This window comes from Pseudopodoces humilis, chromosome 1, assembly GCF_049639895.1.
Source record: "Pseudopodoces humilis isolate 2021_Gansu_Grassland_sample_001 chromosome 1, ASM4963989v1, whole genome shotgun sequence".
Lineage (NCBI taxonomy): Eukaryota > Metazoa > Chordata > Aves > Passeriformes > Paridae > Pseudopodoces > Pseudopodoces humilis.
Window position 1 is genome coordinate 60380041 of NC_142200.1, and position 26467 is coordinate 60406507.

General features: G+C 38.1%; 1 protein-coding gene across 2 annotated transcripts; it reads right to left on the bottom strand.

Moving 5' to 3' along the window:
- Positions 1 to 44: 44 nt before the first annotated feature.
- On the bottom strand, positions 45 to 25729 carry EXOC3 (exocyst complex component 3). Of its 2 annotated transcripts, none has more exons than XM_005517344.3 (13): positions 25615 to 25729; positions 22699 to 22883; positions 18699 to 18918; positions 16296 to 16977; positions 11747 to 11864; positions 9172 to 9297; positions 7561 to 7661; positions 6941 to 7051; positions 6060 to 6210; positions 5210 to 5332; positions 2729 to 2890; positions 1451 to 1578; positions 45 to 1011 (listed from the first exon to the last, which is right to left on the bottom strand). In XM_005517344.3, exons 2-13 carry the CDS (start codon positions 22840 to 22842, stop codon positions 840 to 842), a joined length of 2238 nt encoding a protein of 745 aa, XP_005517401.1. In that variant the 5' UTR covers positions 22843 to 22883; positions 25615 to 25729; the 3' UTR covers positions 45 to 839. The 2 variants fall into 2 exon arrangements, with proteins under 2 accessions (XP_005517401.1, XP_014113390.1); XM_014257915.2 differs by having other exon boundaries at positions 25662 to 25727.
- Positions 25730 to 26467: the final 738 nt, after the last annotated feature.

A 26467-nucleotide genomic window follows, 5' to 3' on the forward strand; every position in this document is an offset into this window, starting at 1 on the left:
TTTATAACTAATCTGAAAATACTGTGGAAATAAAACCCAGTATCTTGTGTTCTCAGAAAACTATTAAATCCAATTTTTATTCACACTTAAAACAACAACAAAAAAGATTTACATGCTCTGTAAATCTACAAGGATGCAAAGAATCATAGCTGAACATAGCAATGGTTTAACATTTTATTGAACTGGTGTGCTTTATGTGCTGTTTTTAGTGAATCAGTGAAAAAAAAATTGTACCTTATGTCTTTATTTATTTATTCAACCTATAATCAAATTGCACTGTAGCAATTTCATTCAGTCCTTTAACTCAGGAAACTGATTTCAAAATTAACTTTTCTGCAATAAACTATTTTACACCAAAGTAAGTACATACACAAAATATAATGTGAAAGTGGATTGACATTAACACTGAATGCAGTGCCATATAAAGACAGTTCTAAAGCAGTCTGCTTAGGTATTGTAAGTGATGCATGTTAGTATATCCAGCACTAATACAGCTCTGCAGGTTTTGGTATAAATATCTTTATATAGCATTGCAGTGCACTGTGCAAACATAGTCCACATGAAAATTGTATTTCCTGACAGCAAAACCAGCTGTGACGAATAGGTCAGTAAAAAAAACCCCATGCCATTAAAAGCTTCGTTCTTCAAACATGACCTTTGATCCTTCTTCTTTCACAAATCTTGCACTTCCTCATGTCCAAGTCTTTAGAAAGAAACATGCCTAGCAAGTATCAATGTATACTGAACTCCACTCAAAATAGCATTGCCAAATTTGCCCACAAATATTTCAAACCTGTTGATCCCAGAGCAGTAATGACACACAGACACAGAGTTGTCAATCACTTTAGAAGTTTTGGCACAGTGAGAGTAGGAACTGTAATTTCTTTAAAAATTGGCACATAGTTTGGATTCGGTTGGCTCGGACCTTGATCCAAAGTTTCAATGATAGTCTGCTTCATATCTCTGCTGGCATCGCCTCTCACTGTCAGCAAAGCTGCAATGTGGTCATCCCTGCCAAAGGAAAAGGGTAGAACTGGCATTAGGAGGCTTTGCACAAGTAAGATTTTGTCAAAACCAGCACTTAATTGGCAATCCTTTCACTCAGTTTCAGCAGGTCAGATCTCTACTCACTCAGAACTGGTTTTTCCTCCTCAATATAAAGCACTGTTTTGGCTGCTTTTAGGACTCTAAAACCTATTTTATCCTCCCAACACAAAGAACTGAAGTATTTTAATTACTCCTCTGCAGTACTTAAGTAGTTGTTACCCCCAGTCCAGCTCACAAACATTGTTCATTAACATTATTTTCCACAGGAAAGTGGTTACATTCTAAAATATGAAAAATATCAACACATTTTCACACCGTTTTGAATTTCAAAATTTCCCAAAACCCAAGGAAATTATGATGTTATCTATATATACACATCAAATCTGAGGGCAAAGAGAAATACCTGATATCTGGGTATTTACTGACTAAAGTTGAAACTTCCAGATAGAGCAGTGAAGGATCAGTCAGCTTGATCACCTCTGCAATGGCTTCAATGATGTCACAGAGTCCTTCAGTGTCCTCTCCAGAGCCCTGCAAAAGGAAACAAAAAATATGAAAAATGCCCCTAACCAATACCAATACCCCTCAAATCTACAAATAATCCTTTAATTAATATCTTGTCAGACAATGCCCTTGCATTTCCCAAACGGCTGAATTTTCAGACATTAAAAAAGGTAAAATATTTGTGAATTGTCACCATAATCCTTTTCTCTCCATATTCTCCATTCAGAGACCTACTTTGAGAATACTGGTGAAGGAAGTAATGTCCTACAAAAATATGTTTTATTTATCCACATGGTGATACATTCTTGTCTTCAACTTTGGGTAATTACGAGCATAAACATTACTAATAACTGACATGAAAGCCAGATCTCCTCTGAAACATTTCTTCAAAAGTGTCCCTCTGTTAGATTCCTTCAAGCCATCTGGCCACCAAAGCAGCTTTCAGCAACTGATTGATTGAACTGTGTCTATTTAAACTCTGGACTATTTTAGTATCAAAGTCATCTTGTCAAAGTCCTCTGGTTCTGCCAATCAGGTATGGTTTGTTTCCTTTATTCCACAATCTCTTCCATCAACTTCCCCATTTTTTCAGGCTTTATCTTTCTGTGCATTCTTTTTTGCATTTTGTAATCTCTTGGCCCTAGGAGCTTTCTGTTCCTTATGCAGTTAAAAGTTCTAGGCCTATCTTGTTCATTGATTTTCAAATACCTTTTTTAGCCTGTCTTTTCTATTTCTACTGGACTTTAAATGGAGTCAGCATACTTGTCTTATTGATTCAAATGAACACACTGCATGCTCCTTAGGTAATAAGTAATGGCATGTGTTTGATGCCAGATCAGCCTTTCTTCTGTCCAGGAAAAGCAAAGACAGCTTTTTAATTTTTTTTTTTTTTGCTTTTTTCTTTCACTTACTTCTACAAATTCAGGGTACCTATCTTTCTGAGGCCATTCAAATATTCAGCTGCAGAGAGCTGTATAAACACAAAGCAGAAGAAACGGGTGCTCAGGAATTTTAGCAGCTGGCCTGTGTGTTCAGAAACTCCGTCTGTGCCCTCAGCTGGCATCTTTGATATTCCCAAGTCATGGAGTTTTATCTCTAGCCATTTTCCCCAAGCAATAAACATGTATGGTTATTGTAAATTACCAGGTTAACAACACTACCCAAAGCAAATACTTACAGCTGCAAGCTTCTTAAACAAAAATCTGAACTGCTCTGCTTCTTTGATCATTCTTTCTGCACCCTCTTTTCTCTCTTCTGCATTCTTGAAAGATATACGTTTTAGCATGATTGCTCTGATGTATTCCACAACTACTCGCCGATGGGCCTCAAGAGTCATCGTCTGAAAGAAATGGAAAAGGTGGTGGATTATGCCAGTGATACCTGCAGATGTAGCCATTATTTTTAGGCTTTGAATAGTGTGTATTTGTACTTAAACACCAGTATACAATTTTTGCTAATACAGATTGAGTGGTTTTAGATTTTCACAGTGCTAGCAGAAATGAAAATCTCTCCTTCCTTAATGATGAGCCAATCACAAGATGCAACAAATCCAAGATGTCTTTAATAACTTCCCTGAGTTTTTTGAGGAGCACCAAAGAACAATCACTTTCTCAGATCTTCCTTGACTGATTTGCTGATCTGCACTTGTCTTTTTATGGGAAATATCTACTGCTACATCTGGTAATGAAGCATCTGGTATTGCTACAAAAGTAATGCTGAGGTTTGGAAATAAAGAACAAAACTAAAACTCCAAAACCTTCACATGTTTATTTTTCAACAGGAATGTAAGCAAGAGTCCTTAAATCCCGCAAGTCCTCAGGTGTATTTTCTTGCCCTTAAGCATGGTGGCAATGTTATTTACAATTAAGGAAAAGCTTGTGTAACAGGTAGTCACAAACTTTTTATCATGTTTTATTAGTAGTATGATCGAACTTAGTTTCAAGTTGTTCTTGAAACATGTTCTTCAGTCAAAATGTGAAAAAAGGTTTCAGGAAAGAGAGAAAAGGGGGAAAAAATAAAAAGGGAGAAACCGACAGATTGCAAACTACTGGAAGTCACAACCCTCATCCAGAACATGGAAAATACCATTTCACATTCTGCTTTTAAGAGTCTGCAGAAATACCAGAGTTAGGTGGTTGCTCAGGGACAGCTTTTCTTGTGTTGGTGGAATTGATGCCAATTACACAAAAAAAAATGAACCTCACAGAACAGGCTGTGGGGGGCTGACATGTATGGCCCATCCCGCTGGAAAGGAACTGAGGAACAGCTCTACTACAGCTAAGAACACTCCACAAGAGCCAACAGTGCTATGGTAGAGCATTCAATTTACACATGAGGAAAACAGCAAAGCAGAATGCCTTAGATTCAGATTTCCTCTGTTTCAGAACTGTGTCCTTCCCATTGGTATACAGTCTTCTTGGAGGTAGCTTTTAAAAACTGTACTTTCAAAACAGCGTTATCCAAGAATATTTTAAAACCTGAAAAAATCCCATCACAAATCAGGGAAACAAAAGCATGGTCCAGCATCTGCTTGGCATCTTTTATGAGAAATGTTTTTGTGCTGGAAGACAGTGGAAAACCAGATATGTTGATTGCCAAAGAATCAGCTTGTAAGCTTCTTCCCCACAAGGTGGCAATAAATGCTACACGGTATGTGATTGCAGAGGTTGGTATTAACACCTCAAAACACATGCCAAGCACTCATACCTCACAGTAACAAACTAAATCTGGAAAAGAAAGCTATTCCATGGATACAGACTAATTCTAGGACTGACCTAACTTATTTTGTGCACTTTTTCTGGACTGAAAATACATATACTTACATAATAAGACCTCTAAGATCTGCAAATACTGAAGGCTAAGAGGTCATCAGAGAAACTCTGAGCAGTTCCCTTTATCACTTTGAGAATTAAGGTAAGAAAGAATAAGTGTATGATTTGGAGACTATTTTTCAAGCCCTTCTAAGAGCTTCTTCAAAGACCTCACCTAAATACTGATCTCGTTAGCTTATATTAAGTTCTTAAGTGTTTGACAATCATTTAATGCTGTCTTATTACATGAACCTGCCTTTAATCTTCCACATTATTGTACTTGTTTCTATCAATAGAGAAATCCAGATATCCTTTGACAGACCAAAGGGTGAAAAAAATCTAACCTAGCACACTGACTGCTGTAAGAGCACTTTAAACATAGCTACACATTTGTTTACCCTTATGGCACCAAATTTGCTATGCCCCATTGTATATATTAAAACTAGGAACTACTTGATGTGCATTTATAAAAAAAACCATGTCAGACCATGTAATGTCAGACCAGCAAAATTAGTTTTAGAAGAGCTAATTTTATCTGACTACAAACTTCTAAGGAGAGGTAGAAAAGTACAAACTGGTAAAAATATCTAGTAACATGCCAAGAAGTTTCCTGAACTAAATACTGCAACTTAGATCTGTCTTTGACAATATTATATGCCTGTGAACAAAAAAAACCCAGTAGATTCAGACTTCTGCAGTATGATGATAAATATTTTTTTCCTTTCCAGTAATGAACCAATTGCAATTTCTGCATTTCAGTTCTGAATTCCATATGGTGTTCAGAAATTCCAAATCAACATGATGCACAGAGTACATTAGCAAAATATCACTGAGTGTTTTGCACTTACCTTTTTGTAAGGCTTTTTTATTTTTGCAAAGTCGTTGAAATAATCCTCTACAGTGACACAGATAGTCCCCACTGCATTAGACCCCATCAGCCACTTTTTTGTCATCAGCTCATTCAGATGTGGCTGAGAAGGTAACAAACAAGAGATCAGATCAGGTTTTTGACAGTTTCATCAGATCAGTGCAGTTACTGAAAAATGGGTGACAATTTTAAGTGTTGTCAATTTCTAAACTCTGCTTCTCCCACATCCTTGCTCATGTGAGCCACTCAATGTATTTATATTTGTTCAAAATTTTATTGCAGATCTAACAAGTCCCAGAGCACCTCTCTTCACCATTTACCACTGTTTCTCTAACTGCCCTGTTTCCCTCCACACTACACCCAATTTCTTTGTAATAGTAATTTTTCCCCTGAGGGATTCTGCACAAGAAGCTAGATTTCCTAAACATGGAAATCTACCAGACAGAAAGGGCCCACTATTAGAATCGATTAAATATATTAATTACAGGTAAACTGTACCTGCAATGACAACTTAATACCAGCAGCAGTTTCACAAACAATTCTTACAACTCAACAACATAAGACTAAGTACATCTGCTAGAAAATATTCATTGTATATAAAGTACCTGTCTTAAGTCATCCCATGAAACCTAATTCAGCAACCTTCCAGTCTCCCACATGCAAACTACACCAGTGAAGAACAATACTAATGTTTACTGACACTTTCCTAGCCCATATATAAAAAACATGTTTTATATATTTAGCAATCAAAAAGCTCCACAACTACTTCATTCTGATTTTTTTTCTTTCTAAGTAATACTTCTGTGTTTTTTGAGGAAAAAAGTTCCAACCTCTAAATCCATGAAGACTTCATCTAGCAGGCTAGAGCAGCCTTCTTTAGCAATGATGTCTAAAGTTGCATCCATGTTTGCATGACTGATTGACAATGTGTCTTCCATGTCACTTTTCAAGTATTTTCTCTTCAGACTGATGATAGACTCTCTGTGACCAAAAAAAAAGAGGCTTTTCATCATCCACAAGATGCACAATTGCACAACTATTAAATTTTTGGAGTACAAACACAGAAGAAGCCTCAGCAGGCAGTTATTTTTGCAAGGGGAAACAATGCCTGCTGCTTTCTTTGTAAGCCATAATTTACTCTTCAGCATGATTTTGGAGTGGTCAGTGTAGACTACTTGTGTGTAGGTAGCAAATTGCTGATGATGTGTAGATGTGTAAATGGCAGCAGTTACGGATTAACAGAAAGTTGGATTGTTCATCACTGAAACACGAGCCAAGTTCTGATACTCTTCACAGAAAGTCTCTCTTTACTTTTCTCCAGTTCAGTTCACCTTGATCACACTGCTTGAAGGTGATCTGTGAGAGATCCAATGTAAGAAAAGAAGGCCAGACCCAGAAAAACTAATTGAAATGACCTTTCCAAATTCTGGAAGCTGAAGATTAATTTTCCTTTGGCAATGAAATTCTTGAAATAACAAGTAATTTTTCAGTGGTGAGGAGCAATGGCTTTGCTAGCCAAAGGTGAAAGCAATCACAATACCTGCCTCTTAAAACAGTGCCTTTAAACCTGTTGCCTTTGTTTAGTAAGCTAAACTATCTTAACTGAAACCCTCTTTGTATACAGAAGAGAAGTTTCTGGGAAGAGGTAGTAGTACAACTGAAATATCAATAGCTATTTTTCTCACGATACTGCAAAAACATGCACACTTACTTGAAGGTTTGACAGTTGTTGATGACTGCAATCATGTACTGAACATAGCACTGAGGATACTGACGATTTTTAAGATGATCTTCTTTATATAGTTGTGCTTCATCTTTGTACCTGTAACACATACAAGGAATGGCTTTAAACACACAAATTTTAAGAAACAAATCTGTAAGAACTCAAATACACCCATAGGACCAAATGCTCCATAAGGGTCTGTAAGGTATTTAGAAGTATTTTATAAAGAGTGTGTTTCTCATGTAATGTTTAGTCTTTCTGTTCTGGGCAGAATTCAGCCAAGGAGGTGTTTTCACGCTTCCTTTTGAGAAAAAGTTATAGAACTTGAGATACAAAAGGAAGTGGAACTGACTCAAAAAATTAAGAGCATTTTGTAGACAGAAACTGAAAGTGCCACTCACCAGCACAGAGGAACTTCTGTAGTGAAATTGGGGAAGGAAAAAAAAGGAAGAAAAGGATGGGGGAAAAAAAGCTTGGTTGGCATGAATGTGATAGGAGAAAAACAAAGCAATAAAGAAACATCCAAACAAAAGCCCAAATACTGGAACTGTAGGAACAAAGAGAGACTGAGGTAGGATAAAGCATTTGCATTTTAAACATTATGTTACCTGGTTAGAAATGAATTCATTTGCTGAAGACATAGAATGAGTACCTTTGTTTTCAATTCTTCATTTATCTGAGCAGCCACCTGAAGATTCTGCTCAAACATCTAAGACAAAAATAGTTTAATTATAAAGAGAGGCCTTTATCAGTGGTAACACAAAGACAGAACTCCTATCTTGGAGTCTTGGAGACCCTCATTAACACCAGCTCTGCATATGCTTTTTTGTTGGCTTTGTTGGGTTTTTTTTCAGACAAGCCCAACGACTAAACCAAAAGCTACTATTTCCTCAAGTGTGACATAGTACTGACAACCATTAATGCATGCCGCAGTGTTCTCCTGATACTGAAAACAGTTGCATTTTTCCTTCAGCAAAACAGTACTTAATCTCTTTAATTCAGTAGATCTTTGGCTTTACAGTGTACTAAAGTTCTAGGGTCAGCTCCTGCAGTTATTAATGAATAACCCTACAACTCAATTCCTTTGCTTCTTCCATATATGAAAGTAGTGAGCTCACATTAGTGAAATAAAGGATCCTCTAAACTTCAGAAACACAAGCAAGTACAAGATCTAGGTGACTTATGTTTCAGAGAGGGGAAACTAGAAAGGAAGAATACAAAGTCAGGTGCAAACATGAGCTATTTCTATGTTAAGATGATTTTGAAAATTTCACTGCTACATGTATCTTAGCACTGCAGTCCTTCCCAGCACATCACTAGAGCCAATAATCAGCCACCAGTTTCTTTGACATCACACATTTCTGAAAATGATTAGATGAAGTAAACCTTGGCACAAATACAAATGTGAAAGAATGCAGCAAAAATCCTGATATAAGGTAGAAAAAAACAAAGTGGGAAACAAATGCAGGAAGAAGAGATAATCTATATTAATTGAAGGTACCTAACACAATATTTGTAAAGAAAAATTGGAAAGTGAGCATAATAAGCTGACATTTTTTTGGTTGATAAAGATCACTTTCAAAACTTCCCACTACCAACAACAGGGTGGTGCAGGTTTGGGCATTTTTGTGGCCTTTTAAAAATATCTTAGAAACAGCCTTATCTTTTCTGGTTTTAATTTGGACAGGCATTCATGTCAGCTGAAGTAGTGTTCAAAACAGCAATAGTTTCAGCATTCAATTGAAGTTTTTATTCTAGTATTAATGTGTTTGTATAATGAGTAATTTATAGTAACAAATACATGCCTGACTACCTCAGCACCATATTAACAAACATGCCTAATTCAGCACTGTATTAACAAAAAACTGTTCTATTAAGTCACAAACATCTCATCTGGTAGGCTTATACTACAGCTTTACATCAAGAGACCTAAGTAAAAGCAGCTCACTAAATATAGATATCAACTAAACAGGCTGGGAAAAATATGTTTCTAATCTACACATATAAAAGAACTAAGTCCTTAAACATTAAAATAAAAAAGATAGATACAAGCCTTCAAAGAAACAACCCCTCCAAATAACAGTTCGACAGGGAAAAATCCACTATACTTCAAAAGACATAGAAACAATTATACTGTAGGAAGTTTGGCTTCCCTCTCCATTCCCCAAATCCATGTATTATTTCTGGAGATTTTCTGGAACAACCAAGTTGTCTTATACCTGAAAAACAATAGCTGGGAGTGTAGTCTGATAGTACCCATCTTGATCTGCTTCTGGTTCAGTTTCTTTTATCCAGTCTTTTTTATCTGTCTCCAGTGCTTTTCGCAGCCAGCCAATGATGTTAGACTTCATTATATAAAGCAACCAAGAGAAAGAAAAGATTTAACACCACAAAACCGTTTACAACAGTATCTAGAGTAGCAGTCATTTCCATAATCAAGAGTGGCATAGTAACAGATAATGCTGACCACTCTTGCCATTCCTACAGGAATATAGGTAATAGACAAATTAAAATTTGCATTGACAAAAACAAAGGTTAGTACTGGAACACAAGAGGTGTAGTTTGAAGCTTAGGCACATTTTGGAAGGAGAGTGTTCCTAACACAAAGGGCAGGTCAGTTTGTCAGAATCAACATGTTTACTAATTTTGGATGAACTTTTTAAGGCTCAGGCTTTAGGTTTCAAACTGAATTTTCCACAGCTAAAAATACTAGGGTAATACTTAATGTAGGAGAAATAGCACATATCTGCCTGTACTTCCTTTTATACCTAGGTTTTAGGAAGCTGGTGCTCATTACTGCTGGGGACAAAACCCCAGGATTAGATTAAGTGGGGTGTGTTCCTTGGAACGCAAGTGCTGCAGAGCACAGTGATAGATACAATGGCTGGCTCTCCTCCCATCTGCCCAGCACACTGTACAGCACACAGACATTAAGAACAACTGGGTTTAGAAGAAGATTAAGCCAGTTTTCTGTGCGACACATACCCCAGACCTATTCACAAGAGTAAATACCAGCATGTTTGCTAAATATATAATTGGATTCCTTGATTTCTACCTCTTTTCTGCTTTGTTCACATTTGCTTAAAACCTGTAGTAATATAAATGTTCGTACCTCTTTCCAACACGTTACAGTATATTACTGTGCCAGACTATGCAAAATTATGCATTACCAGTAGGCACAAACAGAAAGGTCATTAAAAGTCCATATAGCACCCTCTTCAATTGTATGAAATGATGCTCTACCTTTCTTCCTCATAAGCATGGAATTGCTCCAATGAGATATGACTTGCATGACTTAATCTTTTAAGCCAGCAGCCCAGGGACTTTTTTCACCCTAAGATCAGCATTTATAAGGACTTTTTTTTCAAGCTTAGGTGATTGGAAAAATAATTTGCTAAAAATTAAATATATAATTTAAAAATTATATATTAAAATTAAATTTAAATATATTAGCATTTTATTTCTCACAACATTTTTGTTGATGTAAACATCAGTATTCAAGTTGATAGTCCAAATTACTTGTACTTAGCCATACAGAACTAGTTACATTGTGTTTAAAAACACTTTTAAGCAATATCAAAAGAAATAAGGTAGAAGTGAAACAAATAGCCAGTTTCAGTATTTTCCCCATTAAACGAAAGATACAGACAAAAATTAAAACCAGCAAAAAGAAATCCACTCTGTTTAACAAAGTAGCAACTTTGCTTTATTTATATTCTATAAATAAAATAAAGCAACATTCTATATATAATATTTTTCAGAATATAAGAAAAAAATATTCTAAAAAACCAATATAGGTATATTTTTTCATGCTAGGTGAATTCATTAAAATTAATTCAAAGGCATTTCCTGAGTCAAGGCAAAAGTAGCTTGAGAAAACAAACCCATGTGCTTTTTGTCCTAAAGGTAAGTGCAGAAAAACAAAGTTGCATAAAAATCCTAATAAAACTAATGGGAAGCAGAGCCTCTTCTGATAACTTCCTTGAATCATTACAAGATTATACTCATCGCACAAATATGAACCAAAGTCCAAGTAGTTGCTGTTGCTGAAGCAACAATGTTTTAGTAGCTGACACATCCAAAGGAGCACAAAAATTCCCCTCCTCTGCTTGGCAGAGCTCCTAAAGTTAGGAGGAATAGGAATTCATTGAAAAATTTAAGAACAGCAAGTCCAGAGTTACAACTACCCAAATATCCACTCTTGGTGACAATTAGTGGATCTGACAATCACATAATGTTTGCTTTGCCATGACGTTGACCAGTTTCTAGTGACTCTTAGGATAACAAAGAAGCAGTGCCTTTATATTTAAGATACACTTGAAATGGCATTCACAAAAGGAAATCATGTTCATGCAGTTAACAGGCATGAAAGGAAAAAGGCTGTTAAAAGAATCAAACTGGCAAACATGAACATCCTGATTACCTTGAAAAGATCACATCAGTATCAAATGTTGATGTAGTTACTATGGGGATCAAACAGCCTATAGTGTCTTTTTAAGTGCTAACTTACTAGCACCATGGATTTAGGCATATAAAGACTGGTATTCCTTCCTTTCTAATAAATTATTATTAACAGTCTGTAAGGCAAAACTACTCCTTGAAATGTCATGATTTACATATATAAAATCATCTGATTATGACTTTACAGAGAAACACATAGGATATGAAAATTTTTATAAAAGTGTTGGTGTTGGATTCATTTTTGTCACAGTTTTCTTTGAAGGAGGAGCAGCACTGAGGTACTAATTCAGCTATAAACTCATCTGAGTGTGTCTTTGCACTGTTATTACTCACAGTGAGTGTTGACATATACTTGCTGAGAAGCTGGTCTACCACATTTTGTGAAATCAGAACATCCAGAGAATTTACATCCACTTCAGGAGACAGTTCTGAATTTCCCATCATCTCCACACTGAATTAAAAAAAAAATAAAAATAAAAAAGAATAAAAACATTGCAGATTTATTAAAAAAAAAGACATAAAACGTTAAAAACTAAAAAATTTTGCAACTTCTTCTGTATGTTCACTGTAAAGGGCAGTTTTCCAATACCTACACATTTCAAAAAGTTTTTAATAGCAACTGGAACAATAAATGCATTTACAAGAAATGTGAATCAAACTATATGAATGAAAGAACAGAATGTAAAAGCTACAGCCCAGGATATAATAAAATGTATTACAGACATTTAAATATATGACCTTTCCATGCATTCCTTACTTTTTTGTACAAGAATTAATGATTACCTGAAATGAAATAAAAGCCAACAGGTTCAGCCTGTGGGCTCTTTGTAGGGGACATTTTTATATATCTTTCAAATTTCAGAGGTGATGACAGACAATTTATACATTTTGAATTTTAGAACAGTAAAGATCAGTGACAAGTATGAATTACTGTCCTCAGATCATCAAAAGAGCTTCTGTTTAGGTACTTGTATCACATCCATGTAAAAATTAAAATATATTAAAAGAAAAGCTACCTATGTTTCCTGTCTTGGTAAAGAATATAGATAATCTATGAGGAAGAAGCATCTTTCAAGACAAATCAAAGGTGCACTTCATAAGTACTGTATAAGAGCAATTTCTTGCAAAAGAAAAGTTCTTGTTTTTATAGGATTTGAAAGAAATTAGAGCAAAATATTTTAACAAGGATTATATAAAATACTTTACAGTGATATTTTGCATCTATGTAAGATCATACAGAGAGTGGCTTGTGTAATCAAAAAATCCCCAAAGCTATGCCAAAGCACAACACAGCAAGAACTCTTAATATTTCATGCTCAAAAAAAATCAATAAGTCAAACCCACACTCTTCAGAGAGTGCTTTATTAACAGCTGATGGAAATATATTCAATCATAATAACATAAATTGTTTCACATTCCATTTGCAGTGTGCTTTTCAGAAGCAAACCACAAATTCTGTATTTGCAAAGGCTACTATAAAAACAAATGGCAACTTAAATTCCTAAACAAGTGTCCAGTTCTGCAAATCAAAGTTCTTCTCTGGGTACATGCAGGGAGTCAGCACATGTTGGTTCCACTTCCTGGAAAAAATAAATCTCAAAGCACTGGAAAAAACCACTATAGCTACCAACTTAAAATACCAAAATTCTTGTATTTGAAACTATAAAAGCTATTGTGACTGAACATCCTACACTAATAGCATCTTCCTGGCTTGTAAGAAAATAGATTGAAATTGTTTTAAGTGGCTCAATCTATGTAGAAACCTGAATTCCATTCTGTTGCTGTTTACAGAAAGAACACAGGTAATAGCAGGACCTGCTGTAGGTTGATTTAGAGGAAATGTGAGAAGCTGTTCATGGCACTATGCCATGTTAGACAATATTTCTAGCCTCATTATACATCATCATCCCTGTTCACAAGGCCTCAGAGACATTAACCTTTTCTCAAAGCACATCACCTGATACCCCAAAACAAAGACCAAAAGCTTCTACCTCTGGCTCACAACACAAAAATTCTTCCTAGACACAATTTCTTTTTCCCTGATTGTTACAATCAAAGTGCCTAAGGGAAAATAAGTGACAGACAACCCTCTTCCAAGTGGCACAAGACCCCTAACTGCAAAAAGGAGTTTATTATAAAGTTGAAATTTCAAACATAATTGTATTATATGGAAAGCAGCATTTTAGAAAGCTTCTGTTCTGCCTCTAATCCTGCTCTGTCTGGTAAAAAGAGATACTGGCTCCAGCTATATGTATAGTATTATACCTTCTGCTCCTTAAAGTGAACATTGTTGACACCGTCCATAGCAATCCTAGTGAACTCCTAGCAGTTTTATCAACACTTGATCAGTATCTTATAAAATGATGCTATGAATATGATCATCAGGATCTTATCTATAAGACTTATAACTTTCCTAAAACACAGATTAGATTCCTGGTCCCAACCCAGCACAGATTTAATAACAACAGTATGTTTCCAAAACTCTCATTGACATAAACATGAAAGAGAAATCCACCTAGCACAGTAAACTCCCACTCAAATATTAAAGGCTATTATTCCACATATGGCATCACTTTATTTCTGAGCTGTGAGCTGAACATTAGTCTAAAAACAGCTTCTGTGTAGACATGCTCTGATAAAGAAATCCCCATGAATCTTTTATACTTCCTGTGTTGCAAAATAGTGAAAAAAGTTGTGCATCACCTTAGCAATTCATCACATGGAAAAAAACCTCAATGATTCTTTTCAGTCATTATTCTCTCAGTTGGTTTTGAAGTGTACCTGCAATATGCAAATACAATACAAAATGATATTTTCCCTCTATTATACACAGTTCTTATGATGCCAGGTAGTCCATTCTCCTTCCTAGTTTATAATAAACATATCCATATGGAAAATTGTTTATTGAATTGTTAAAAGATGTCCAGCAACTGTGATTTTATAAGCTCTGCAAATAACCCTGTTGAGAACTTTACTTTCCCACACAGAAACCTGAGCTGATTTCTTCTCCCACTATGCACTACCAACACACAACGGATAATTCTCATAGAACCACAGACTGTAGTTTGGGTTGGACCTTACAGACCACCTAGTTCGAACCTGCCTGCCACAGGCAGGGATGTCACCCCCTAGACCAGGCTGCTCAGGACCCCATCCAAGCTGGCCTTGAACACTTCCAGGGATGGGGCATCCACAACTTCTCTGGGCAACCTGTTCCAGTAATTATCATCCTATTTATAATATTTTATTGTAATATACAGGCATACAATTCCTGTACTGCCCTCTTGGGCTTTTTTTTTAGAGAAGACAGAAAGTCAAAGCCTTAATTATTTCCTTCAAGGTACTTCTTCTAATTTCCATCCCACTTGTTATGCAGATACACAGGGAGAAGAGCATTCTCAGATATCCTGTTGTTTGCCTAGTCCTCTCACTGTTTCCCCTTCTCCAGCCACCAGGTGTTACGAGCCACATGACTTGCTTCAGTAAGATTTGTTTGCTTTGTAAATAGAGGTAACACTGGCTATGGTCCCTCCCTTTGCCCTTCCAATGATGGAACACACAGATTTACACCTTTAGCTCTGGACTGTCTAACTGAGTAACAATCTCCTCTGCCTTCTGGGAGAAGGTAAAAGGGCAATTTTAAGACCAAGAATTGCCTTACTGGAACATATGCCCCAGGACACAAATTAAAAGCCTGGGAGCAGGGTTTCTGCCAAGCTCATGCATGAGAAGGACTCTCATATCTCTGATTTTCATTCATGTAGAATTATTCTTCTGGCCTTCAAAAGAAGAAAAGGCCAATTAACTCAGCTGCTTATTATTAGTGGCTGCATCTCTCTTATACCCTGAATGGGTATCTAAGTGTGCACAAGTGGGTGCTCCAGATTCTTCCTTGCAGGAAAGAAATACCAGGAGCACTTTGCAGTGTAGAGTAAGTCATAGACTTTGCAGTCACTGAGTGCTGAACACAAACCTTAAAGCTGGTTACGAGAACTGTCCAAAACAGTATTCTCTCCTACCTATATGTTTTATGGTCCTATACTCTAAACCCACCAACTGTCTAAACTTGTTGAATTAGTGATATTGAGCAACTGAAGACATCAAAAGTACACACAGCACAGAACCTGGGTCAATGCCAGCTATTCAGAACAGGATTACAGTCATGAGCCACAGAAAGGCTAGCAGCACTTTTTCCCAAACAAATCAGTTGCTCTAGTAACTACATACCAGCCAAAAACTAAACAGTTGTAATTTGATCTGTTTCTACCTGGAAGATGAAAAAAAAAAGCAACAAACCATCCACAGTGTTTATATTATCCCAACAAATCAGAAAAGTCAAAAGAAATAAACAAAAGACTATCACAGAAAACAACCTGTAAGCAGAAATTCTTCTAAATAAACAAATAATCACACAGTTTTTGAGAGAAAACCTAAAGGAAGTTACCACATTCTTTCCATTTAACAGTAATGAGGCAACTGAAGCAGCCCCACCCCCTCTAGAATAGAACAATAGAAAGTTAATAATCATACAGATCTTCCGGGGCTGTGACCACAACACACACTTTGTTTCGCTCACGAGCTCTCAGTCTCCCATTCTTCCCAATACTTCACCAAACTGGTACACAAATACAAGGTGACTGTAGCTTCATGCAGGTCTTTAACTCCATTAAAATTTTAAGCAACTGAAAATTACATATTATAAAATGCAAGTTTTTTAAGAAGTGATTTCCAGGAAGCCAAACATGTAATGAATAGTAAAGAATTTCCATATCCCTTTTCTGTTTTATTTTTTTGTACGTTAATAGCCATGCAGATACTAACACAAACTGTTTTGCATGTTTCCTCTCACTCACTGCTAACAGAAAAGATAAGGGGGCCTTACCTAGTATACGTATTCAAAACCCAAGTCAGAAGGCTAACGATCTCATTTGCTTCCAGATCCTCTGCAGCAAGTTCTTGCATTCGGGTGGCCAAAGCTTGATGGTACATGTTTAGCAACCTGTTGAAAATGTCATAATGTGGGGGAAAGCATTGGTCCAGCAGGGTCTTGGCCACGAGCAGGTCATCAAGGACGTATTTGCGGATGATTTCGAGATGCCGCACAAGCCACATTTTGTCAGATTCTCTGGTGTCTGCCTGAGTGCCTTCAATCCGCGTGCTCACAGTTCTCTCCAAAATATTGAACATTTTTTCTTTCCACTTCTTTGGTCTGCCAGGAGGTATGAACCCAGTCTGTTTTTTCCTGTCTAACATGCGCCTGTCAATTTTCTCCTCCCTCTCAATTATTCTCACAACAGAGACAAGCAAGGTTGGATCTCGACGGACTGTAACAAGAGATCTTTGAACCACCATCCAAAGCTGCTTTGCCAATTCCTCAGACAGTTTCTGCATATCCCCAAAGTATGTGTGGATGAGGTTCATGTCATGTGTGTTTTTGCTGTCCATGCGATACTGCTCATACATCAGGTTGTCACGAGAACACTCCAAATCCATCAGTTTCCGGTGAGCCTGCAGAAGTTCCCCTCGCTCAATCAGGTCGTGGGTCTCCCTGACTATCTCTGGAACTGAAAAGAAGAAGGAAAATCTACATAGAGTACAACACTGCTATCAAAATACAAATAATTAATACAAGACAATGAAAATACTAGGAAAAAAGCTGGAGAACGGCTGTAGGAATTTTTAAATATTTTGAAGAAAATTTATTTTGAAGTATTCAAAAATTGTTAGTAAATATTATGTATCTTTATACATTATTAACTATAATGCTCCATTTTGATCAGTGGCTAAACAAAGATCATAGTGCCAACACAATTTTCTCTCTTCCTCCTGATGCCAAAAAAGAGATACATGAATGCTGGAAAGTCTACTATGAAACAAACTGCAGTGCTGGCCTTAAACATTGCATAAAAGACTTTTAACTTGCCTGACTAAAAGTCACTCACTTCGCTGACTCTGAGGCTGCATAAACCCAACAAATGCCACATTTTACGTCCTTCTTGAACAGTTTTTGCCTGCTAAAGGCACAAATGAAGGACAGGGATAATTACCTATGCTGCTAAAATATTAAGAAGATTTTTTTTGTCTTTATTATTTTTCAGTATTTGAGGAATCCTACAGAAGCAGATTAGGATCCTGTGGGAGAACTGAAAAATCTCCTCAGAAAAATTTGTCGCTGCAAAAAAGACAGCTAGTGATAAAACTGTCAGCTCACAAAAAGTTCTAATGATTGTGTGTAACTGTCTTTCAATCATGATAAAAACCACTTTGTTCATAAAATATTTGATCATCTCTGAGCAAAACAACTATACTGTTTAACAGCTCCAGAGGGAGATGCTTCATGCTAAAAACCTCTCAGAAAGCCTCAAAGGTTTATTGTCTCAGTTGCATTCATCTGTGTAAAACAAAACAACACCCCTAAAACAACTCCACACTGGAACATGCATAATATTTAATTGCTAGACACTGCATGTAAACACTTCTCTCTTTTTTTCAGTTACACACTACAACTGATACTGTAAAGGTTAGGTACACACAGAGAGTAAATTAATCAACCTGGTATGGCTGGGAAGCAATTTTGCTTTATAGGTACACTTTGTGTATTAGTATCAGAAGATAAAAGGAGAGAAAATACTGTTTAAATAAAATCAAATTAGTCTGATACCTATTACAGGGGTAAGATACTTAAAACTATTTATAATTAGAGAAGTCCTGGCAAAGAATTCACCATGATTCAAGATGGAATGCACTGTGAATTCCATCACAGCTACACAAAATGACACAGGTAATCACATTATCTTTACAGTATCCATTTTATTACATTAATCTTATTTCATTTTGCAAACCCTCACAGATATACAGTGGTACAAAATGTTTTTGCCTCTTAAAATAATTTTCTACTATTTGTTCCCAACAGGCTCACTGTAGGTGTCCAGCTCAGGTGGCAACACACCAGAACTTTACAAATACTTTTTCTGTATTTGTTGCTTCTATATTTCACTCTTTTATACTAAACATATTATCCCAGCTACTGATTGCTTGCAAGAAACTTCTTTGCGAGTTGTGTGTGATGGCCAGACTAGAAGTTCCTACAGCACATTTTAGTCCTTATCTATATTAAATGGTTACCAGTTACTTCTCTGTATGTGATGTGTAGGTCATTCTTCCTTAATTCTTTGTTACCATTGAAGTTTAAAGATCTCAGCATTACTTGACAACCTTTCAGCTGTTCGTACCATATTAAAATGTTTTCAGTGTGTGATGGATTATATAAAGAACAGTAGATTACCTGAAAATATATTCTTAAGATTTTCTACAGCAGCTGCCAGTTGACTGTGTTGTACTACAGCATCCTTAACATCCTTGAGGTTTTCTATAGTGTTGATGCTCTGTCTCCAGTCCTTATTGACATCTATCAAAGACTGCTGAATGTCCTTCACATCATTCAGTGCATTGTGCAGTTGGCTTAAACCTGTTCGTACTCCATCTAACTGTGACTGTATTGCTGCCTTACAAACAAAAAGACAAAGAAAGAACCCATATTAATCTACATTAGTTTTATATTTTCAACATTTCTCAATATTTAATTTTCATTTCAGTATCCAACATTTTCAGCAGAAAAAAAGAGAAAAGCAAATATTACAATTTACTAGAAGTGCACAAGCCTGTGTGTGCAAAATGTTGTGTGTGTCCACATACCATTTTTTTTGACGTTCTGAAGCTATATCTAGTTTTGCAAGACCTAGATCAAATTAGTCCACCCACAAACTAACAAAAGGAGCTTAGGGAGATGGATTGTAAACTTTATAAATCTATATTAAACCAGGATCAAAGGAATGAGACTTCTTTGCATTTCCTTCATAAAATAATTTCAAAGGGGGATATCAAAGAAAGTTGATGTTTCATCAAAATGCTTGGTATGTACAGATTTTCAAAGCATTTTACTAAAGCAATTACAATTTTTTACTCACAACAGAAAATGTTCTAAAAAAGCCCAAATTTAATTCTAAAACATTCTTAAAAAAACCCCAAAAGCTCCCGAAGGCAAAAAAAAAACCCCTAAAGCAACTCAGTCAAAACAAACAACAAAACCCCAAATGTAATACAATTTTCACGCTGTGAAACATCAATGACCAGACCAACAATGCAACTACTAGATTATTTTGGCATAAAGACAGGTTATTGATATGGATGTCTCGTGACAAGTGACACTTCAAATAATGACTCTTCAAAGAGGCTGTTAGGCCTCTTGAATGAATGAATATTCAGGTGTCCAGACACCGTACAGAAAATGCATTATAGCGCACATCTGAGTAAAAGAAATCAGATCACATCCACAGCACATTTTTTAGATATGTCATTTTAAAAAGACGTGATGAAGGTAAAATCAGGGAAGTGGAAAATGCAACTAGAAATAACAGGCTTCAAAAGACAAGCAAGTCATCAGTGAAAACTCCACTGTGACAACTAGTAAAGAAAATGAGGCACTAATTGTTTTGTTAAGCTCAAAACACGTATTTGCCAGACTATTAAGGCCCAAAAGCTTGGACAGTTGTGGAACTTTTTGTCGGATACTAGAAGCCAAAGAGGAAATCCTGGTAACTGCAAACATTTACTGTGTTTTAAATGTACTGGAAAAGTCCCAGAAAATTGTAGTGATTTTTAAACTAAAATTGTCTATGTACTTTCAAATTATAACATGCTGATTTTATTGATAAAAATGTATTTTCCTGGCAAACACAGCACAATTAAGCAGTAGTAAGGCATTTTTATACTGTTTCTATCTATAGAACTGCTGCACTAACACATTTTTCCCCTACAGGAACTGAGATAATTAGGATACTCAAACACAGTCTTCTGCAGCTGACCATAAATTATTTTAAAAATCACATCTCACTAGATGTTCAATACCTCTGCTTTGATAATTTCTTCTGAGGCAGTTCTTCCAAGTATTACATATTCAAATTTTTGCCTACTTATCTTTTGCAGAAATTTGATAGTGTTGAACTGAAACAGTCAGGGATTTCAGTGTCTTTCAGACACAAATGGACAAGGAAAATTCCAAAAACAGACATCCATCTGTGTTCAGTTTGTCTTCAAATAGTCAGCTGGGGCCAGGGGATGGGGTGATGGGGCAGGGAACAAAGCATGGCCCAGCCTATCCCAGCATTGTAGACTTTGCTTAGATCATCACTGTATTAAAGAAACGCAAAAAAAACTAAGCCATCCTGGGAAAAGGGCTCAAAACTTTTCTTCTCACGTCTTTTCAAGTGACAGCTTTTAACATGAAGCCAGAATCCTGGCTTCATGGTCTCCCCATGGCTCAAATCCATGACTGCACAGCAGCTAAGACTCATAAGGTAGAGGATTCATTCAAGTTTGTTTTCTGGAACACCCACAACCTAGAAACTTCCCTTTCTACAGTGTTTCTTCACAAAGAAGTTCTTCCATTGATTAAGAACACAAACAAAAATGTCTGCCAATTATTATAATTTTACAGGCTCTGGAAGAGATTTCAAGCAGCTCTTCTACATTCTGGACTACAGAACTCAAAAGCACCAGTCTACAATGCTGTCTGGTGCTCTTCCACATATCATTTCAGAGTTCTGGTACCAAACCCCAAAAATACTGCTTCACAGAGTGCCATTGGTCTCATACACAAAACTGATGAGTTTGATATATTTCAAAGCAGTTTTTCCCCTAAGAATTTATGTTACATGGGGAGAAATGCAGTGAGGGATATAAGAAATGAACATGACTAAATATATGTGAGAGGATTTAGAGAGGATATTTAGGTTCTCCTGAAGACAACGATGACAAAGATGGCAGCATATCCAGTCAAAAAGAAGCACCTAACATGTTCACACTGAAAGATTTTCCATGTGTCCATTCACTCAGATGAAGCAAAAATCAATTCAGTCTGAGAAGTCAACAACTCCTCTGCCTGATGATCCTGATTGTCTGTCTCCCCATCTTCCACACCACATAGATACAGTTTAAGTCCACAGCAAGAGTACTTCCTACATCCTCTCTGTGCTCCCATCCATTAGAGTAATTCTCATGGGAAAATCAGCACTGCTTTCTATCCATTGCATCACTAACCAGCCCCTTTTTCAGGAATGCATCCTGCGTGGATTAAGTGGTATTGAACTTCTTTTTGGACAGGTATTTCAGATCACCTACAGATGACTGAACTAACTTAAGGCACACAACAGGGAAAACAGCTATAAAATGGATTTAGGCATTTACTTACAAAGTTTAGTCACGACTGTCTGTAGAACCAGTCAGGCAAATTACTGTGCTCATATATTATAAATAGATCACAGTAACTAAACAGCTGATCTGTTATTAATAGGCTCTATATGCTTCCTGACTTAAATCTGAAAAGCCCAGTCCAAGTCATCAGAAAAATTTCTGTTTCTATGCTACAAAAATCAACATGCACTTTGTTATATATAAATAGCACATTATATATAAATACCAATTTTTTTCACTGTGAAAGAAAACTGACTTTCTTCTACTTCGTACGGCCTCCTACAAAGGAGGGGCCATTAAAGAGCTGTAAGATAAACTAAGTGGAATGTAAGATTAGATACACTGTATACCAGCCATTTTGACCTGAGAAAATGTTTCCTAAAACACTTTTCTAAGATTCAACTCCAGGTGCTTAATACAGTGTTCTAAAATGACTGTTGGCTAATACCAGTGAAGGTAGAAAACACAGAACTCAGTAAAATACAGACGGTAAACACAGGATGACCATACTCCTATTTCAGACTAAGTCCTGTGTGTGAATGTGCATGCACACACATGTTCACATGCAAAGGAGGAGCAAAATCATGGGGTCACTTCCACAAGAGACAAGAATGTGATGTATTTTACCTGTCTTCCCTAAACCCATGTAAAAGTCAGAGGGGTAACTGACTGATCCTTTTTCAGATGCAATCATCATTGTTTTTTAACAAGTTCAGTATTCAATCACTAAGACAAAGGTTTGTGGCTGACAGACTACACAGCAGGGTAGCTGTCCATGAATAAACTGCAGAAGGTACAGGATCTAAGAATACTTGACATGCTTGAATAAAACATTAGCAAGATGTCCAACATTAGTTTGCATTACTTTCAGGACACAGATTTTCTGGTTTGGACACAAAGCAAAAACTGAAGTCCCTGGTTTAAAACTATCCAACTGGCTGAAATACAGATTAAAAAAAAAACAGAATTAAAAGAAAAGAAAGAAAGTACACTCATGCTACACCATACACACTCAGGTTTATCCAGCTTTGTACCTTGAGTCGAGCTTCTACCGAAGCCTTCTTACGAGCTTCCCTTCTGCGATACTGTTCCACTTTATCCAGCTGATCAGGACGCTGAAGCATTCCTGCTACTCTCTGAACAGCTGTTGCGACTGCTTCCCTATCCGTTTCCTCCATGGCTGATTAGGACCTCAGAATGCCTTCATTACTTAACAGGACTGAAAAGAAATAAAACATTTTTTAAAAACATACCTTTTTTCATTTGATGGCTATGAGACCTTCAAAAGTTAACAACTAGAGAATTAATTTTGGCAACAAAAGCAGTGAAACTCGGCAGAAGTATCATTAAACTGCATTCTAAAGAGATTCTACTGGAATTCTACAAGAACTTAATTTTAAGGCATTTAACTCAGTCTCATTTGTTTTCCTGAAATGTTTTTGGTTGCTGTTTTTGCTTTTACCTTGCTCTTAGTTTCAATTAAAAACAAAATCAAAACAAAACACCACCAAAAAAATCTACCACCATAAAACCAGCAAATCTTTATGAAGGGAAGAGATAATCCAAAGGTAGGCTGGCCTACCAAAAGGCTAATAAGACAAGCATAGAAAGTCCAAGCAAAAGTCCTAACTCATCCTGAACCACAATTTGGTGGAGCTGAGAGAACCACAGTCTTCCTGCAACCAAATTTGCTACCAAAATTGGGAAGAAACATAGCAGTGGAAGCTCCAAACCCAGAGACTTAACTAGAGAGCACCTCCATTTAGGCTTCTAATGAATAATTTTTTTATTTCCTACTCTTGTTTTCAGCTCTTCTCACAGTATCAGTCCAGTCCATGAGGGGTGTAGGGAAAAATTATTCATGTATTTCATCTCAGACTCCCACAGAATTTCTAGTGAAGCCAAGACATGCAGGCAAACAAGTATGAGGAAAAGGTAACATCTGCTGTCCATCAAGGCAGACCTGTTCTCTCAAACTTCATTAACTACTAATAGAAAATAGGGAGGATCCCATCACCAGAGATGCAATACCATGGTGTCCACAGACCTCTGAGGAATGTATCTGGAGCTCCTCATAGCTTACAAATTATTTCCAATATTTTATGTCTTTTGTCTTGCAACCAAACAGAACATTTTAGGTTCTGCTGCCACAGCTAGAAATTATACTCCCTCATACTCATATTATTCCTTGAAATAAGATATCTATATTCAGAGAAGTCTACATTCATAAATCCAGCATATCACTTAATCTCAGCAGAACAGCGATCTAAGGAACTATGCCAAGTGCACAGCACTGAAAGAACAAAAGCAAGAGAACTCATGGGACAAGATTTGATAAATGAAGGAAATACACCCCCCCCCCCCCTAAAAAAAAACCCTAAGTAACAGCCAAAGCAAAGAAAATTGCTCACGACCCCTCACAGGCAAACACTCCAGCCAACCTCTGAATAATCACTACCCTGGAAACAACCCCCCTATATTTTATTGCTAAGTATGATATACACTAGGGAATTTCCCTTTGGCCAGTTTGGGTCAGAGATCTCCACCGTGCCCTCTCAATCTCTGCCCACCTCCAGCCTAGTTAAGGGGAGTGGAGGGCAGATTAGGAAAAAGAGAAAGCCTTCACACTGTACAAACTCCCTGCAGCCATAGCCAAACACCACGGTGTGAGCAGCACTCTTTTTGCCACAAACCCAAAACACAGACTGTACAGGCTATTATAAAGTAAGTCAATTACATCCCAGCCAGATTCTGTAGTGCATAAGCGAAATTCCTAATTTTAGAACTTCTTATGGCTAAAAAATATTCCTGGCAAGGTTTGCCAGTGAGCCATTCTGTAAGAGCCTAAGTCTATGTCTCAAGTTCCATATCTCTGGTACCTTCAAGAATTACACGCATAAGTATGAACTTATTCCAGAGTTATTTCTATGGTGTAAACTCCTTTACGTCTTTACTACTGGCCTGGTTAACTCAAACCATGTTTGATTTCTTACTCTTCATCTAAACATACAACATCTATTTCCATCACTTGTGTTTTAGAATGAATACTCCAGTTTTGTTTGGCTCAATCAATTTCCAAGTTATAAGGGCTCTACCTAAAATTTAAAAAAAAAAAAAAAAAAAAAGACACTTTTAAATACGAATTTACTACATAAATGGTATTCATCAGCGGAGCTTTATCCTGAATTACTGCCCTTATTAAAAACTCTTAACACGTTCCGCAGAATTACACCTTTAGCTCACACAGCCACTACCCAAGCACATCAAGCAGACCTCGTCAGCAGAATCAGAAGCCAGCACACCGTAACTAACACGTCGAGGCAGCCAGGCTCTTGTAGAACCACCCAAAAGGAACAGTAAACTTCAGGAAGCCACGTCAACTTCTTACAGAAGCTGTGAACCAAAACTACATAAATCTCAGCGCAAAACAGAGGCAGAAGGGAACAAAACTACATCCCTAGACGGCTCAGGAAGGCTCCAGCTGCAATCGCACCTTTATCCGCGGGACTAACGCTCCAGAGGCGAGCCATCGCGGGCGGCAGGCTCCCAGGGGAGGCCCCTGCCCCTCTACAGAGGAGCTCCTGGGCCACAGGAACGCAGCGAGCGCTCCGAACAGAGCTCGGGGGAAGCAGTGGCGGCAGCCCCGGCCAGCAACCCCAGACTCGCCCGGCTCCTCCCTAGCAGAGGTGGCTCAGCTCGAATCATTCACACCCAAGCAGGTGCCCGTCCGTGCCGGGCAAAGGCCGGAGCCCTGCTCGCGGGCACGCTGAGCTCCTTCGCCCTCCGCCGCGGCCCCGGGGCAGGACGAGCCCTCAGCACCCCCTTCGGCCCCGCCATCCCGAGAGCTCCCCGGAACGCCCCGGCCCATCCCGCCCCCCACCCCCTCCGCTTCCCACTGCCAGACCGGGGTCGCGACAGCCCGCGACAGGGGCCGGCGCGGCGGCGCTCACCGGCGGGGACAGGGCGGGGAGCGGCGGCGAGCGCAGCCGCCACTTACCGGGGCCGCGGCCGCCCCTGCTCGGGAAGGCGCTGACAGCCCCCGGTGCGCCGGCGCACGCCCGTCCGCGCACGCGCACCACACTGCCGGCAGCGCCGCCTCCTCCCCCTCCTCTTCCTTTTTTTTAATATATATATATATAAATATTTTTTTTTAACAGTTTTTCCGTTAAGGGGCGCAGTGTGTGCTACCGGGGCCTGGTTCAAAGTCGCTGAAATCGGTTAAAAAAAAAATTAACTTCAAGACTCCTGTGAGATGTTAAAGCTTTAAAGCTTTGGGTGGGAGTGGTCGCCTACTGCAGTGGGTGTCGTCTGGGGGAAAAAAAAAAAAAAGAAATAAAAAGGAAGCACGCGGAGTGATTTCTTCACGGGTTGTGCTGTGAAGCGTTGGAACGGGCTGCCAAAGGGAGGTGGTGGAGTCACCGTCCCTGGAGGTGTTCAGGAAATGACTGGATGTGGCTCCGTGCCATGGTCTGCTTGACACGGTGGGGTTGGGTCAACCTGGTTGGACTCGATGACCTCAGAGGTCTTTTCCAGCCTAGCTGATTCTGTGGTTCTGTAATGAAAATGGATAAGCTGGATAAACTGCACATCACATCATGGCTTCAGGTCCGTGTGGAAGCTGTTTTTCGCGGCAGAGGAGAAGGGAAACTCCTCGCAGCCCGCGGTGTCGGCTGTCTCCTCACGCCGTGCCCAGACCCCCGGGCGCTGCCGTGCCAGCGGGGGATGTGTCGGGAGCGTGGTGTGGCCATCGGGATGCAGCTCTCACCACGGCCTTCCCTGGCTCAGCACCTCCCTCACAGTCGC